This window comes from Oncorhynchus kisutch, linkage group LG13 (genome assembly GCF_002021735.2).
Source record: "Oncorhynchus kisutch isolate 150728-3 linkage group LG13, Okis_V2, whole genome shotgun sequence".
NCBI lineage: Eukaryota > Metazoa > Chordata > Actinopteri > Salmoniformes > Salmonidae > Oncorhynchus > Oncorhynchus kisutch.
This window is the reverse complement of record NC_034186.2, coordinates 55,526,217-55,540,466: the sequence shown is the minus strand read 5'-3', so window position 1 is coordinate 55,540,466 and position 14,250 is coordinate 55,526,217. Positions and strand designations below refer to the sequence as shown.

Genomic DNA, 14,250 nt, shown 5'->3' with positions numbered 1-14,250 from the left:
TCTGGGTGCCACAGTAAAAGTATTGTAGGGAATACTCTGTAGGGTCTATAGAATGTACAGTACCAGTCAAAAGTTTGGACACACCTGTACTCATTCAAGGGTATTTCTTCATTTTTACTATGTTCTATATTGTTGAATAGTAGTGCATACATCAAAACTATGAAATAGCATGTGTTAAACAGCTTTGCACACTCTTGGCGTTCTCTCAACCAGTTTCATGAGAAATGCTTTTCTAACAGTCTTGAAGGAGTTCCCACATATGCTGAGCACTTGTTGGCTGTTTTTCCTTCACTCCTTCCTTGGTCCAACTCATCCCAAACCATCTCAATTGGGTTGAGGTCGGGTGATTTTGGAGGCCAGGTCATCTGATGCAGCACTCCATCACTCTCCTTCTTGGTCAAATACCCCTTACACAGCCTGGAGGTGTGTTTTAGTTCATTGTCCTGTTGAAATACAAATAAAAATCTAATTGTATTTGTCACATGCACTGAATACAACAGTGAAATGCTTACTTACAAGCTTTTAACTAACAATGCAGTTTTAAGAAAAATATGTGTTAAGTAAAAAATAGATAAGTAAAAAAAATAAAAATAAAAAATAATTAAAGAGCAGCAGTAAAATAAGAGTAGCGATGCTATATACAGGGAGTACAGGTACGGAATCAATGTGCGGGGGCACCGGTTAGTCGAGGTAATTGAGGTAATATGTCCATGTACGTAGAATTAAAGTGACTATGCATAGATAATAAACAGAGAATAGCAGCAGCGTATGGGGGGGGGGCAATGCATATAGTCTGGGTAGCCATTTGATTAGTTGTTCAGGAGTCTTATGGCTTGGAGGTAAAAGCTGTTGAGAAGCCTTTTGGACCTAGACTTGGCGGTCCGGTACCTCTTGCCATGCGGTAGCAGAGAGAAGAGTATGACTAGGGTGTATGGAGTCTTTTACAATTTCTAGGGCCTTCCCACTAAGCGCAAACCAGATGGGATAGCATATCACTGCAAGATGCTGTGGTAGCCATGCAGGTTAAGTGTGCCTTGAATTGTAAATAAATCACTGATAGTGTCACCAGCAAAGTACCCCCACACCATCACACCTCCTCTATGCTTTATGGTCGGAACAACACATGGAGGGATTATCCGTTCACCTACTCTGTCTCACAAAGAAACGGTGGTTGGAGCCAGAAATCTCAAATTTGTACTCATCAGGCCAAAGGACAGATTTCCACCGGTCTAATGTTCATTCATGTCTTAAAGTAATGAATGACTGTCGTTTTCCTTTGCTTATTTGAGCTAACATAATATGGACTTGGTCTTTTACCAAATAGGGCTATCTTCTGTATATCACCCATACCTTGTCACAACACAACTGATTGGCTCAGACGCATTAAGAAGGAAAGAAATTCCACAAATGAACTTTTAACAAGGCACACCTGTTAACTGAAATGCATTCCATGTGACTACCTCATGAAGCTGGTTGAGAGAATGTCAAGAGTGTGCAAAGCTGTCATCAAGGCAAAAAGTGGCTACATTGAAGAATCTCAAATATAAAATGTATTTTGATTTGTTTAACACTTTTTTTGTAGATATTACAAAAACCATTTCATAGTTTTGATGTCTTCACTATTATTCTACAATTTAGAAAATAGTAAATATAAAGAAAAACCCTTGAATGAGTTGGTGACTGGTACTGTATATATGGTGTCATTTCTTGGGGTTCTGAATAAAATGAAGTGTTACTGGCCATTTACTCAACCCATTCCATTGGCGGTCACAATACAAATCCTTGTATATGGAATACATAATCATCACATGTGCGATTACTGCACTACGGAAAACCCTCTAACCAAACAACAGTGCAGGGCATGAGCACTGAATTAAAGGGCAACTACACAATTTTTTTTTACGTTTCTTAGATTTTTCACAGACCTCAAAACGCATCCCCTGATGTTTGAGCATTGTTGTGGACACAGAAAATCTAAGGTTGTTGTTTTTCTATTAAAAAAGTGGGGAAAAAACTGAGGGAAAACTTGAAAATATTGGGGAAATCTGAATCGTAGAAAAACTAAACTGAGAAAATGGAATTAGGTGAAAATTCTAACTGATTTTAAAAGGCCACACTAATGTTTTTTGGCTGTGCGTGACTGCATTTTGTGGGAAGTTGAGGTCAGGTCCAATATAGGGAAATAAGTTGGGCCATCCTAGAAATGTTTTAGAATAATGTAATATATCACGTTTTGCCGATGCTTTTAATGAAAGCGACTTACAGTCATGCTTGAATACATTTTTAAGTATGGGTTGCCCCGGGAATCGAAACCACTATCCTGTCATTGCAATGCTCTACCAAGATGCTTGACAGGGTTATAAATGCTTTGCGAAGCCTCAATTTAATATGATATATAAGGCGTTTATTAAGCTGTGCTTATGCCACCTTTTATAATGTACAGGTTTATGTCATATTTGACATAGTGGGTTATGTCACATTTGACATTCGGGGTTATGTCACACAGCTATGTCACATTTATGAACCCTTCATAAGGCATGACATATAGTTATAGATTATTTGTAACACATTTATGTAGTGTTTATGAAGGCTTTATGAAGCCTTTATAAGCTGCACGTTATTTAAAGCTGGAATAAGCGAAGGCTTTGATTTCTTGTCAAACATGGAAAAGGGGTCTTGTAAAACGTCGACCAGAAAAAGTCGTAAAAGGTATTAGAAATACATAAAAACACAATAATGTTGAAGTAAAGTACCCCTGCCAAATAATATCAACACTTAACATGTTTTCTGCCTTCAGTAAGTTTAAGAAACATTGCCTTGTGCCTTTAAATTCTGTTACCAATATCCCACATACTCTATCTTTAAGATATTTTCTCATTTCTAATAAGAGGAGAGAGGATAATTCAAATTCACAGAAATAACAAGTAAAGGTAGACCTATCAATTAGTTATAGTGTTTTTACTAATATACACTTTGTTTATGAATGATTAAGTGGATAAAACTTGCTATTTTAATAGGCTAAAATGGGAAATCATAGTAGTCACAAACCACAGTTGGGTGACCTGCTACTGTCCTTCCTTCCACTGGAATATGGTTATGTTCAGCTGATAACGGTTTCCTTTCTATTTCTGTCGTCAGGTGGTGGCAAGAGTGTGAAGAGTCGGACAACTCCCCCCCCCCCTCTCTCTTCTTCTCTACCTCCAATTAATGTCACCTCTCACAGCTCTTACTGACACCTACCCATGAGCCACCTCTCTTTCCATTTACTGTAACCAGCAGCATCCTCATCCTTCATTTGGCCCAGATCGGACCAAATCTGAACCAATCATAGATATCTATGTTACACAAAATTGGAGCGTATCACAGTACAGTAGAACACAGTAGAGTACAGTAAAGTTTTTAAAAAAGCAGTGTATTGTTCAGTACTCGAGAATAGAGTGGAGTAGAGTTCAGTACAGTACACAGTAGACCACACTAGAGTTGAGTACACTATAATGTATTGTACTGAACTGTACAGTTCCGAATACTGTTCTGAACTGAATTATACTTTACTTTACTAAATTCTACTCTACTTTAATATGCTCTACTCTACTGAACCCTACTGTACTGCACTGAATTCTACTCTACTGTGCTGTGCTGTGCTGTACTCTACTATACTCTACGGAGCACTACTGTGCTGTACTTTTGATGTCCAAACTTGTGAAACATAGACGTCAATGACTGGTTCAGATTTGGTCCGGTCCGGACCGACCAAATAGGGTCTTGTTTGGTGGCGGAGCTCATTAAAAATAATATGCAAAGGAGGATACTATATATTTCTACCTTTGTGTACCTATTCAGGATACATCACCATGAAGAGAATGACATTCATATCCATAGTTATGCATTTATGTGTAGGTCAGATCAGAGACCCATGATGAAATTCCTTTAACGCAATTCTGTTAATGGGTGTAAATCCACTTCACTTAGTGTAGTTCAATAACCAAAATAGATTTTTTCAAAGTCAATGTCACGTATACTCCCTCTCCGGCCTCTAGGTCATCAGGCTGCTGATTATCCCGCACACCTGTCACCATCGTCTCGCGTACCTGCGCCTCATGACACTCACCTGGACTCCATCACCTCCTTGATTATCTTCCCGATATCTGTCACTCCCCTTGGTTCTTTCCTCAGGTGTCATTGACTCTGTTTTCATGTTGGTGCGTTGTTTGTGTTTCGTGTTGGTTGGTTGGTTTATTAATGAATTAAAACACTCACTCACTCCCTGAACTTGCTTCCCGACTCTCAGCGGACTCGTTACAGTCAAGGTGTCATGTCATAGCTGACACCCCAGTCTTTCTGCAGCTGTCCATGGTGTTATATTTGAGTGTGCTTGGAAGGGGTTACAGTGGTGCTGAAGCATACACTTTCTGATTTCCTGCCTCAACCCATGCATTTTCTGTGCTTTATGTTGAGTTGGCACTCATATTAACTGCAGAGCGATAACAGCTTTCTGATGTACTAGACCCAGGGTCTAGTACACTTTATACAAAGGAAATTGATGTGTGTGGGAAAGAGCTCTGGTGCTGTGATGGCACACTTGCCTCAGTGAGACTTGGTTCTTGGCTATTGTAACGAGTTCTCCCACTACTACACAGGCCTTTGACTTGCACCAGAAACATTTCAGAATGATTTGCATTACCTGCACCTCTCTGATTCGGGAGGGGTTGGGTTAAATGCGGAAGACACATTTCAGTTGAATGCATTCAGTACAACTGACTAGGTATCCCCTTTTCCCTTACTACGATATTGGCATTCCTTAATAGGCTACATGTTCAACATCTACCTAGTGCTTTTACTATGATGTGTAGCCCTAAATATAAATTAATCTGTCATTCGGCTGCAATGTTCATTTGCAAGGGAAACTAATTTGAGTGTGACACCACCGGCCACTCTTGCTGCTGGCAGAATTGTTTTGTGGAGTCTGAAATGCATGGCAGCTCTTCTCTGTGGAGTGGCACTGCATGGCACTATTAAGCCATGGTCTTGAGTTCTATGAGTTCAGAAAAGAGATGGCTTGAACCTGCAAGTCAATGCTGGACCGGGATTGGCCTATCACTGTTTACAGTGTATGAAATGTAAACCCTCTCGCAGTACAAGACGGCACACGCGCAAACATGACTTATTTTAGATATAAGCATTCCATGAAATGTTCCTTCATCAAAAGTACTGCATTTACCCACAAATCTTTAGCATTTCAAGTGAAATTTAAATCCAATGTAAAGATAGCCTACATTGTTTGGTTTGAAAATGCTGTATTATGTAATATTAGGCCATTTCCATCACAAAACTGTGATTTGAGCTGTCCTAAATCCCTGTATATAGTAGCTGGCTGACTGAATTTCTCCTTTTAGCCTATGTTTCTGGGCAGACTGGCCAGCCAGGGTAATTGGCAAGCCGAGCCCCGTCCTTTTGCTTTGAAGGATTAGACTAGACATTTTTCCCATATGGCCCATGTGACTGCCTCTTTCCACTAGTGCTCAGCATAAGAGATGCAGAGTGTCTTGCTTTCAATGTGAGTGTGCAATGCTGCTCGGTGCACTACCTTCTCTACTCACTCTTTATTCCAATGAAAAAACACACTGGGTGAGTAGTACCGCAGGGCTTTGTTGTTTACTTCAAAGGTTTCCAGATGGCTCTTACTTAGGAGTTGTTCTGTCAATGGTGGTTTTCTTTTTCGATTATGTGTGCTTGTAGTCTAAGTGATGTAATTGTAGGTATTTTTCTGTAATGCTGACTGTAGTTTGGATTTCTCCTTGTTATTTGTGCAAGTTATCCATCTTTGCCTGTGTAGGGATATTGACTGTAGTGCAAAGCTGCTGAGCAGTTTGAGATTTTTAATGACTTTTAACTCATGTTATCAAAGGATTCGGACTATTTACCAGGCTATGTATTGTTGGATCGTGCTGATATATGAGTAGTCTCTGATGTATCCTCTTTAAATGAGACTGTTTTCTTTACTGTAGCTAAGATGGACCATATGTGTCAACTTAACCTTAATACTTAGAGGCAATAGATTGTTTAGAAACTGGAGAAACTTGTCTAGTGGTACTGAAGGCTTCTTCTGTTATGCTTTTACTGTCCATGGTGCTATGGAGCCACCATGTGGACTGGGTAGACCTCACAGCCATGTCTCTAGACGAATCGAGAAGTCTGTTTTTCTCCATTGCTTCCGTTGTGCACCCATGTATTCCCACTTCCCAGCAGTTACCTTTTAAGATGTGGTTTGCTACCTCTGTTAATATATTTGTCAGATGCACACAGATGCGTCACAGTGTGCCATGTGCATGGGATTATGATGTACTTTACAGAAACAAAACTGCTAAGTACATGAGTATCTGTCACTTTTTCTTTTTTTCCCCCTGTAACCAACAGGCACTTGATTATTTTTTAAGCTGTAGACCCAATGTGAACTGGAAACTAAATGTGTTGGCCTAGTTGTTTTGGAAGGTCTTGGAAGGAGGACAGCATCACTTTCTTAAGCAACACAAACAAATGTATTGCTCAGGCTATAAGGTTGTTTATAGTCTTGAGAAAAACAGCTTTGCACACCTTATTCCTCAAAGTACTTTTTTCTAATGATATTTATACAATGGAAGGTGTAATCATTCATCTTCTCTTCGACTTCCATCCCTTTCATCTCTGTATCCCTTCTGCCTTCTCTCTTTCTCCCACTTTCAAAGCTCTAGGTCCCGCACTCGCTCGCGCTCCAGATCTCATTCTCCATCCCACAATAACCGAGAGCGGAACTACCCAAGGGAGTACCAGAATAATAACCGCGAGTTCCGGGGCTACCACCGAGGCTTCCGGAGGCCCTACTACTTCAGAGGCCGAGGGCGTGGCTACTTCCCACGGGGACGCTTCCAGAGGGGTGGTGGAGGCGGCTATAACAACTACCGCCCCAATAACTGGCAGAACTACAGGCAGCACCCCCAACAGCAGCACCCCCAACAGCAGCAACAGCAACAACAACAACAACAGCAGCAGCAACAACCCCACAGCCCGAGACGGGGACGATCCCGTACCCCTAAAAAGCGGTCTGGTAGCCCTCATTCCCACAGCCACTCCAAGTACTCGGACCGCTCTTCCTCGCCCCGATCCCGGCGCTCCCACCACTCCTCTTCCTCACATTCCTCCTCTCCCACACGCAGGTCGGGCTCTGGGTCGGCTACGCAGAACCCTAAGGATGTCAAGGAGGAGCGTTCTGCCTCCAAGGAGGTCCAGAAGAAAGGAGTAGGAGGAGGAGGACATGGTGAGCCTGTGGAGATCACAGGGGGGTCTGCAGGGCCTGATGGGGGCGCCAGTGGGGACAGGCCCAAGGCTAACTGGCAGGGCGTGACGGATCACAGCAACAGCACCAGCCCCAAGGGGTCAAGTCCTCAGGTGCGCTCAGCTGTTATCATTGGTCAGGGCGCTCCAGCTTCGACCCTGTCTAGTCCCTCTCCTAAAAGCACTAATGCTAATGGCCCCAATTCCAATGGTGCCCCCTCATGGCAGATACAGACGGTGGGCAGTTCACCTTCCACCAAAAGCCCTTCTCAGAAAAGCCCCACACCTGTGTTCTCTGGCTTTGGCTTCTTCTCTAAAGACGACAACCTGGCAGGAGATAAAGCAGCTATCTCCTCAGTGTTCAAAAGGTAATACAATTATTTGTCTCCTGTTCTCTTTGCCACTTCTGAAATATCTTTAGAAGTGAAAGGTTAACACACACACTACCATGTTTTTCTCATTTTTGGTGCAAGAATTTACTGCCCCCAAGTTCACGTTGTAGCACATGATTATTGTCAACATTTTGGTCAAAGTCCCTTTTCATGGCTAGGAAATATCTGTCATATTTATTGACACCTTTCATTTAGTGAGGTTAGTAGATAGTTGTAATGTGCCAATTGTATTGAGTCTTTTTTTAAATTTGTATTTAGAATTCATGGTTCTTTCCCAATGCGTCATGCACCACATAGAATAATTTGTCCCTGGTATTTGTTCTTGGCCCTAAGCCCTTGGTGGACGTCGTCATAGCATGCTGAAACAGGAGTTTGTAAGTTGAGAAGGCATTACAGGCCCTTGGGAGTTTTGAGATGTGTGTGTTTTCTTGGCCAGTCAACGCTGCACTAACCATGACAAATCCCTCATGGCTTGGGCCTTTGAAGAAGGGAGATCTTTTGCTGGCTGTCATATTCTATGTTTATAACTTTATCCTCCATTACCCCAAGTCTTCCATTTTTACCTACACCATTGACAAGCATCCTTATTTATTTCGCATGGTTTTGTAATAAAGTTGCAGGGCACTCACCTGAACTGTTGTTCAAGATGCATTTAAACACAGTTGTTTCTCTATCTCTCTTCGCCATTGTCTAGGTTCTTAGAAGAGCACAATCATAAGAAAACGCAGTCCAGTTGGGAGAATGGCAGAGAGATGAAAACCAATGGTGGGGATGTGGAGTGGGAGAAAGGGAATGGCATGAAGGCCTCTGGGGGCATCGTTGACAGAGAGCCCGACAAAGGGCAGAATGAGAAGTACAAGGAAGACTTTGACGATGAGGGGAATGTGTCGTTGAACCGCTTCTTGAAAGCCTCCCCTTTCTTTCCCTGCGATGGCGAGGAAGAGGAGTTGATACCCAAGCCCCATCCCAAGGTGCTCCGCAAAGAGCATGACCGGGAGGACGATGAGTCGCCCAAGCCAAAGAGCAAAGTCACCCTCTCTGCCCGCGAGCTATTTGAGGAGCGCTTCGGCAAGTGGGAGGACCTGGCCTACTTGCAGGTGGCTGCCAAAGATGATGATCTTGATGCCATGGCGGAGGAGATTTACCGCAGCCGGAAGCAGGAGAAGGCTGCGGCCATAGCTGCAGCCCTGGCCAAGAGAGAGGCCATAGCGGGCATGCTCAGAGGCTTCTCTCCGGAGAACGTCAGCAAAGACAGGAGGAAGGAGAAAGCTGCCTCCAGCCTGTACCCCACACCCGCACCATGGAGGAACTCTGACCGAGAGATGTTCATGGTCAGGGGGGAGGACTCTCCCCCAAGGGCCTCTGAGAAAAGAGGAGCAGAGTTCAGTGTCAGAATGGATTCTCTCAGAGATGACGTGGCAAGGTAAGCAGTATGCACCATCACAACATAGATTCACACAGAGGACTCTGATGCCTTATCGCCTTGGATAGGTTTCAATCTCCATTAGCAGGAAGTCATTAATCATGAGACACACTCTTTGGCTCAGGCCTGGGCCATGTTTTATAGCCTCTTTGAGTCATAGTTCTATGAAACCATGAGCTTTATCAAAATGAATAAAGATGTGTGCTGTGACAATTGAGATAATGATATTACCCCTCCAGATTAAATCTTTCGGGTGTTGTTTATAAAAGTCTCATGAGAAAGATCCCATTCTCTTTTGTTCTCTGTTTATTTTCCGCCATAAAGGGAAAAGGTGAAACATCAAATGACATTTTTGTTGTTGTTGTTTTGTCTCTTTCCCCAGCTCCTCTGGTGTTATGGTTGGTGAGCGACGATTATCACGGGATCTTGTGCATCCTACTAAAAAGGAGCTGGAGTTTCGCTCTTTCTTCCAGCACATTCAGGCCACACAGTTACAAAGGAGTCCTTCAGAGCTGTTTGCACAGCACATTGTCACCATTGTCCACTACATAAAAGGTGACTGACCTCTCTCTCACCCCTGATCCTTTGCAACTGACCAGTCTCTCTGCTAGCTGGGCTTTAACACAGGTGCAAGTTAAGGTGCAATTACGATATCAAAAGGTTTATATAGCCTATAATCATGAAATAGGTCAATCTGAAAAGGGTTGCCAAATGCTTGTGAAATAGCTTGGCCAGTATGCCTATCTAGCCCTGCAATCCTGTGTGGGAATGATTATGGAGAAATATTGCTGTACACCAAAAAAAACATGGAGTCGTTTTTCAGGCACAAATGTTATCTAATGGAATTTGGTTTCGAGACGTTTTCCAAAAATGTTCTTCATTGCTATGAAACATTTGCATGGTTATTATACCGTTTATGATCCTATGAGGCTAATAAACTCACATTAAAATATATATATAACCTTTGATACAGCTGAAAATATTGTTTTTATGGTCACAAGCTAACACTGTGCGTAACTTATGAATTTAAAGTAATAAAAATGTGCATTGGCAAAGCATGTATTGTCATATCTGTTGTGTAACAAGTTCTGGTTCCTGTTGATTACAGCACAGCACTTTCCATCCAACGGAATTACTCTAAATGAGCGATTTGCCATGTACCAAAGAAGAGCTGCTCAAAAGGAAATGATGAAGCCAAGAAAGAGCCCAGAGATACACAGGTAGAGTCTCCATTCTGAGCGACCATCTCACCTTCAGTGTGCTGTGGCATCACCTTTTGTTTATCAAAGCTTGCAAAGGTATTTGTCTTGCCTTTTGTCAATCAGTGCACGTTCACTGGTGGTCTTGTTTGCTATGTGATATCCTGGAGTCATCCGGGTCTATACATTGCTCGTAGACAATTCATTTTAGTCCTCATCTGATCATCACTGAAAATAAGAATAATTCCTTGCAGTCATTTCAGTACTCACCTGAGCAGCACAGACGTGAAACTAAGAGTAATTCTTGGCAGTCATTTCAGTCCTCATCTGAACAGCACTGACCTAAAAATGTTTTAGAGTAATCCCTTGCTAATGTTGTATTTGCCACCTGAGCTGTGGCAAAGTTAGACATTGTGTTTCTCTCTTGCAGGATAATTGATGTTTCTCTCAGTGCTTTTAAGAAACACTCTCACCTGTTTGAGGGGATGAAAAGCTCCGGGGATGGCAGTTACAAGGTGACTGAACATTTTGAAATATGAAGTATTTTGGGAAAACTGACAAAACAACAGCGAGCGAGCGAGCGAGCCATCCACCTTTAGACTGCGTTCTCTGTCTAAGCCTGTGCTTTTCTTTGGAGGGAGATGCATAACGTCTAAAAGCAAAGCAAATGCAAAACGAGGCACATTCAGTTTGTTGTGTGTTATATACTCCCCCTCCACGTATGATGATTTGGTTATACTGTGGGTACAAGCCTGCCTGAGGCCATTGAGTCGAAAAACATGAGGGGTCAGAAATGGAAACGGCCAATTGCTCCTGTGTCCAAGCCATTCAAAGGACTCTAAAACAAATGTCATAGTAAGTATTATTCTTCAACAAATAAGGGGAAATATAGTCAAAAGCAAAAACCTGTTGTACTTGTAGAGTGCTTATACAGTCTCTAGGCCTACTTATAACTTCGGTCATTTGATGACATCTGACTGAGACCATTTTGCGGTATGGCTACATTGAACTCTCTTCAAAACGGAAACATTTTAGGGGAATAAAACAGTGTGAAAGTCAATGAACTCAGCTCCTTCAGGAGTTTGAAACCGCATTATGTTCAGTTGTGTTGCAGAGGTTCAACATTGTGTTGTGCAGACCTGGGAAAGTACACCGAACAAAAATATAAACGCAACATGCAACAATTTTGTAGATTTGACTGAGTTATAGTTCATATAAGGAAATCAGTCAATTGAAATAAATGAATTAGGCCCTAATCTACGAATTTCACATGACAGAGAATACAGATATGGTTCTGTTGGTCACAGATATACTATATATACAGAATAACTGATCGTCAGGAGCTTAATGAAATGGGTTTCCAGGGAAGAACTGGGACATTTTCAGCTTCCGGGAATTGTGTACGGATTATGCTGAGACGTGAGGTGATGGTGGCGGATGAATTGTACGACAATGGGCCTCAGGATCTCGTCACGGTATCTCTGTGCATTCAAATTGCCATCAATAAAATGCAGTCGTGTTTATTGTCTGTAGCTTATTCCTGCCCATACCATAACCCCACCATCACCATGGGGCACTCTGTTCACAACATTGACATCAGCAAACATGCCTTTTGCCATCTGCCCGGTATAGTTGAAACCGAGATTCATCTGTGAAGAGCACAATTCTCCAGCTTGTCAGTGGCAATATGAGTATATTCCCTCTGAAGTCGGTTACGACGCCGAATTGCAGTCAGGTCAAGACCCTGGTGAGGACGACAAGCATACAGATGAGCCTCCCTGAGATGTTTTCTGACAGTTTGTGCAGACATTCTTTGGTTGTGCAAACCCACAGTTTCATCAGCTGTCCGGGTGGCAGGTCTCAAACGATCTCGCAGGTGAAGAAGCCGAATGTGGAAGTCCTCTGGGCTGCCGTGGTTACACGTGGTCTGCAGTTGTGAGGCCGGTTGGATGTACTCTAACACGACATTGGAGACGGCTTATGGTAGAGAAATGAACATTCATTTTCTGGCAATAGTGAACATTCACTTTTTGGCAATAGCTATGGTGGACATTCCTGCTGTCAGCATGCCAATTGCACGCCCTCAAAACTTGAGACATCTGTGGCTTTGTGTTGTGTGACAAAACTGCACATTTTAGAGTGGCCTTTCATTGTCCCCCGCACAAGTGTACATGTGTAATGATCATGCTATTTAATCAACTTCTTGATATGCCACACCTGTCAGGTGGATAGATTATCTTGGAAAAGGAGAAATGCTCACTAACATGGATGTAAACACGTGTGCAAATCACTGGAAAGAAATATGTTTTTTGTATGTATACAAGATTTCTGGGATATTTTATTTCAGCTCATGAAACATTGGATCAACACTTTACATGTTGCGTTTTGATTTGTGTTCAGTGTAGTTCCAGAATGGTCTGTTTTCACTTATGCCGGTCAAATGTTACACAGCAGCCGTTAAACGGGCCGTTCCCAGAGTTTGTTGGTTAGTTATGGTCTTGTAACAGTTCTCCCGGCCCCTCGCATGCAGTGTGCAAACAAGTCTGATTGCAGACTGACAGCACATCTCAATGCTAACCCATAGCATGTCCATGTCTTTGTGTTCTTTTTATTATTTTTCCTGCACAGGACGAAGGTAAAAAAATGAAGGGTGACTCAATGGACCTTCGTCTGGATATTGAGCGCCGTAAAAAATATTCTACCCGGGAGAGAGATTATAAACAGGACGGGGGGAGAGATTCAGGAGACTCCCCAGAGGCTAGCATGGAGAGGTCCGCTGAGAAATCCTCCAAGCACCACAAGAAGTCCAAGTATGTTCAACCAACTCACACTCTATAGCAGTGGTTCTCAAACTTCTCATCGGGGCCCCCAACAGTTCCATGTATTTTATTTATTACATGGCTAGCACACCTGATTCAACTTGTCAACTAATTATCACGCCTTTGACAATGTGAATCAGGTGAGTTAGTTCAGAGCTACAACAAAATTGTGAAAGGTCTGATGGTCCTTGAGAGTTTTTAGAACCACTTCTCTATCACAAGCATCACAATCACTTTACTTTACCACATTTACTTTACAAGTCATGTACATATCTGCAACTAGCCAGGGTCTTACAAGACAAGCAATGGAGCTAACAATGAACTGACTTTTAAAGTTATTTTGGTCCCTCAACCTTAAGCTCTTCCTCCAGGAAAAACAAGAAGAAGCAATCTCGCTCTCGCTCCTCCTCTTCATCTGCCGAATCTCACAGGGGAGGAGACTATCCCCACAAGGAGTCTGAGCTCAAAGACGAGGGCTTTAACAAGGCCAGGCTGGGGCCTCGGGGGGACTATGGCAGCCCTATGGAGAGGGGACGAGGACGCGGAGGCTTTGTAAGTTTGCTCATGGACGTGCACTCATATTAATTTAGGAAAGTAAAGGATCTGATAAAGAATAGAATCATCAAGAGAACAAGACAAAGTACCACCACAACTAACCTGAAAAGAAAACCCCATTTGAAATCGAAAAAATATGCCATGATAGCAGTTTATTTTCTTCCTTGGCTTTGCACTTGGAAAGATTTTTCTGGGAAATCAAACTCATGGATAGTTATTTTAATTTGTGCAATAATTGTCTTCTTGTTTTTGTGATCTGGGTTCTCTGTGTTTGACTCATGTTGCAGCAATTTAGAATAAGAGGAAGGGGCTGGAACAGGGGAAATTACCAGGAAAACAATGCCAACGGTAATCCCCCTAACATGGGCATACCAGTTCACCCCAAGAATGAGGACTGGGACCCGGAGTACACCCCCAAGAGCCGAAAATACTACTTGGTAGGTTTGTACCCATGCCATTATAAACATATCTTTGTTTCCTCTTGCCTATATATACAATTCCATACTCAAATGAATTCATTACTCAAATCAAATCGGTGAATTCACCAAATTCAC

The 14,250-nt window shown here is 42.5% G+C and overlaps 1 protein-coding gene across 6 annotated transcripts in view; it reads left to right on the top strand.

Moving 5' to 3' along the window:
* The window catches only part of LOC109902155 (thyroid hormone receptor-associated protein 3), a 29,592-nt gene that overhangs the window by 12,755 nt on the left and 2,587 nt on the right, over positions 1 to 14,250 (top strand). The window contains exons 3-11 of one of the 6 annotated variants that reach the window (XM_031786590.1): positions 3,139 to 5,625; positions 6,723 to 7,676; positions 8,395 to 9,123; positions 9,506 to 9,678; positions 10,232 to 10,343; positions 10,753 to 10,837; positions 12,951 to 13,132; positions 13,501 to 13,693; positions 13,984 to 14,133. In XM_031786590.1, coding sequence (XP_031642450.1) covers positions 5,609 to 5,625; positions 6,723 to 7,676; positions 8,395 to 9,123; positions 9,506 to 9,678; positions 10,232 to 10,343; positions 10,753 to 10,837; positions 12,951 to 13,132; positions 13,501 to 13,693; positions 13,984 to 14,133 — 2,595 coding nt within the window. In that variant the 5' untranslated portion in view covers positions 3,139 to 5,608. Of the gene's footprint in view, positions 1 to 3,138; positions 5,626 to 6,722; positions 7,677 to 8,394; positions 9,124 to 9,505; positions 9,679 to 10,231; positions 10,344 to 10,752; positions 10,838 to 12,950; positions 13,133 to 13,500; positions 13,694 to 13,983; positions 14,138 to 14,250 lie in introns of all 6 variants that reach the window. The other 5 variants (XM_031786591.1, XM_020498271.2, XM_020498272.2 and 2 more) reach the window with 5 other exon arrangements.